General features: G+C 51.9%; 1 protein-coding gene across 1 annotated transcript; it reads left to right on the top strand.

Annotated features, from left to right (window-relative positions):
- The first annotated feature begins 526 nt into the window (after positions 1-526).
- On the top strand, positions 527-1492 carry LOC104838245 (olfactory receptor 14A16-like). Its single transcript, XM_010577872.1, has one exon. The coding sequence runs from the start codon at positions 527-529 to the stop codon at positions 1490-1492; it is 966 nt and encodes a 321-aa protein (XP_010576174.1).
- The last annotated feature ends 534 nt before the right edge of the window (positions 1493-2026 follow it).

Below are 2026 nucleotides of genomic sequence, written 5' to 3'. Positions count from 1 at the left end.
GCATTTCAGACATTTGTCCATGTGAGTAAAATATCCCAGTCCCCTCCTAAACCCCAGGCTCCCAGTGATACAAATGACAAAACTCTCCTTTCAGGACATCCCATCTTTAGGACATTCACTTCTTTCCCTGCCAAAAGCACTTCCTTAAGGGGCGTGTGGAAACCAGAACAAATACTCAAAACAAAATCCCCAGTTTTGGTTGCATTGGGAGTGACAATGCTGAAAAGCTCTTTGATATGACAAGTGGATTTAATCTAAGATTCCCCCATGTTCCTATTTACCACCTGCTGTAGGGCAGGACTGACTCCCCTGCACCCCACAGCAGAGCCCGCTGCTCCTAGTGGCACCCTCAGCCAGCACCAAGCGTATCTCATGAAAGGGACCTGCCAAAGGGCTTCCTGAAATAGGAGAGGAGGCTTTGGTGGAGTTTCTATGAGAAATGCATTAGGTTTAGCTCAAAGAATTTTCTTCTAACTTGTCACTGGCTTTACCCTCTTGGACAGTGCCCCATGCCCAGAAGAAGCTAATGTCCAACAGCAGCTCCATCACTGAGTTCCTCCTCCTGGCATTTGCAGACACGCGACAGCTGCAGCTCTTGCACTTCTGGCTCTTCCTGGGCATCTACCTGGCTGCCCTCCTGGGCAACAGCCTCATCATCACCGCCGTAGCCTGCGACCACCACCTCCACACCCCCATGTACTTCTTCCTCCTCAACCTCTCCCTCCTCGACCTGGGCTCCATCTCCACCACCGTCCCCAAATCCATGGCCAATTCCCTGTGGGACAGCAGGGCCATCTCCTACTGGGGATGTGCTGCACAGGTCTTTTTCTTTCTCTTCTTCATTGCAGCAGAGTATTGTGTCCTCACCATCATGGCCTACGACCGCTACATTGCCATCTGCCAACCCCTGCACTACGGGACCCTCCTGGGCAGCAGAGCTTGTGTCCACATGGCAGCAGCTGCCTGGGCCAGTGGGGTTCTCTATGCTCTGCTGCACACGGCCAATACATTTTCACTACCACTCTGCCAAGGCAATGTTGTGGGCCAGTTCTTCTGTGAAATCCCCCAGATCCTCAAGCTCTCCTGCTCACGCTCCTACCTCAGGGAAGTTGGGCTTCTTGTGCTAGGTGTCTGTTTAGCATTTGGTTGTTTTGTTTTCATTGTTTTCTCCTATGTGCAGATCTTCAGGGCCGTGCTGAGGATCCCCTCTGAGCAGGGACGCCACAAAGCCTTTTCCACGTGCCTCCCTCACCTGGCCGTGGTCTGCCTGTTTATCAGCACTGCAGTGTTTGCCTACCTGAAGCCCCCATCCCTCGCCTCCCCAGTTCTAGATCTGGTGGCGGCAGTTCTGTACTCGGTGGTGCCTCCAGCAGTGAACCCCCTCCTCTACAGCATGAGGAACCAGGAGCTCAAGGATGCCCTGAGGAAAATGATGAGCGGGTGCTTTTCAGAAGCAATTAACGCCCTGTTTTCTTCTGCAGAGCATTCATAATGGAACTCATTACAGGCTCAGCCTGTCTTCTCTGATTCTTCTTTGTGGTGGCCGTGGTGTTTTCTTTATTTTTCTAGTGATAATGTTCACAATGAAATTTTATGATTCACCCCACTTGTAATTCACTGTCTACCTGTAGAATTTGACCCTGAGGCTGTGTAAATGAGGCGCGGTGCTCTCTCTGTATTTCAACACAGTAAAGGACCCTGCAGCGACTTGTTTGCCTGAGATCCTTCCTCTGAGATCTTGGTGAAGCTGCAGGGTGTTGACTTTGTGCAGAGGGGAAGGGGAAAAGAGTCTCAGCACAGCAGCACTGCCAGGCAGCACCAGCACTTGGTCTTCCCAGAGCTGCTCTCTTTCCACTCCCACACTCTTCTTCTCAGCTCCTGGCTAGGTGTAAGCCCTGAGTGCTCTGACATCTCGGTCCCAGTCCTGCTGTGTGGCAGGACTCTCAAGGGAGAATCTTGGTTCTGAGGAATTGCTGTATTTACACTGGCTTTGTCACTCCATCCCCTGCCCCACTGGCCACTGGGA

Source organism: Haliaeetus leucocephalus, unplaced genomic scaffold (assembly GCF_000737465.1).
Source record: "Haliaeetus leucocephalus isolate CR32 unplaced genomic scaffold, Haliaeetus_leucocephalus-4.0 Scaffold584, whole genome shotgun sequence".
Classification (NCBI taxonomy): Eukaryota; Metazoa; Chordata; class Aves; order Accipitriformes; family Accipitridae; genus Haliaeetus; species Haliaeetus leucocephalus.
Note: the sequence above shows the minus strand (reverse complement) of the source record. Positions and strands in the feature narration are given on the sequence as shown.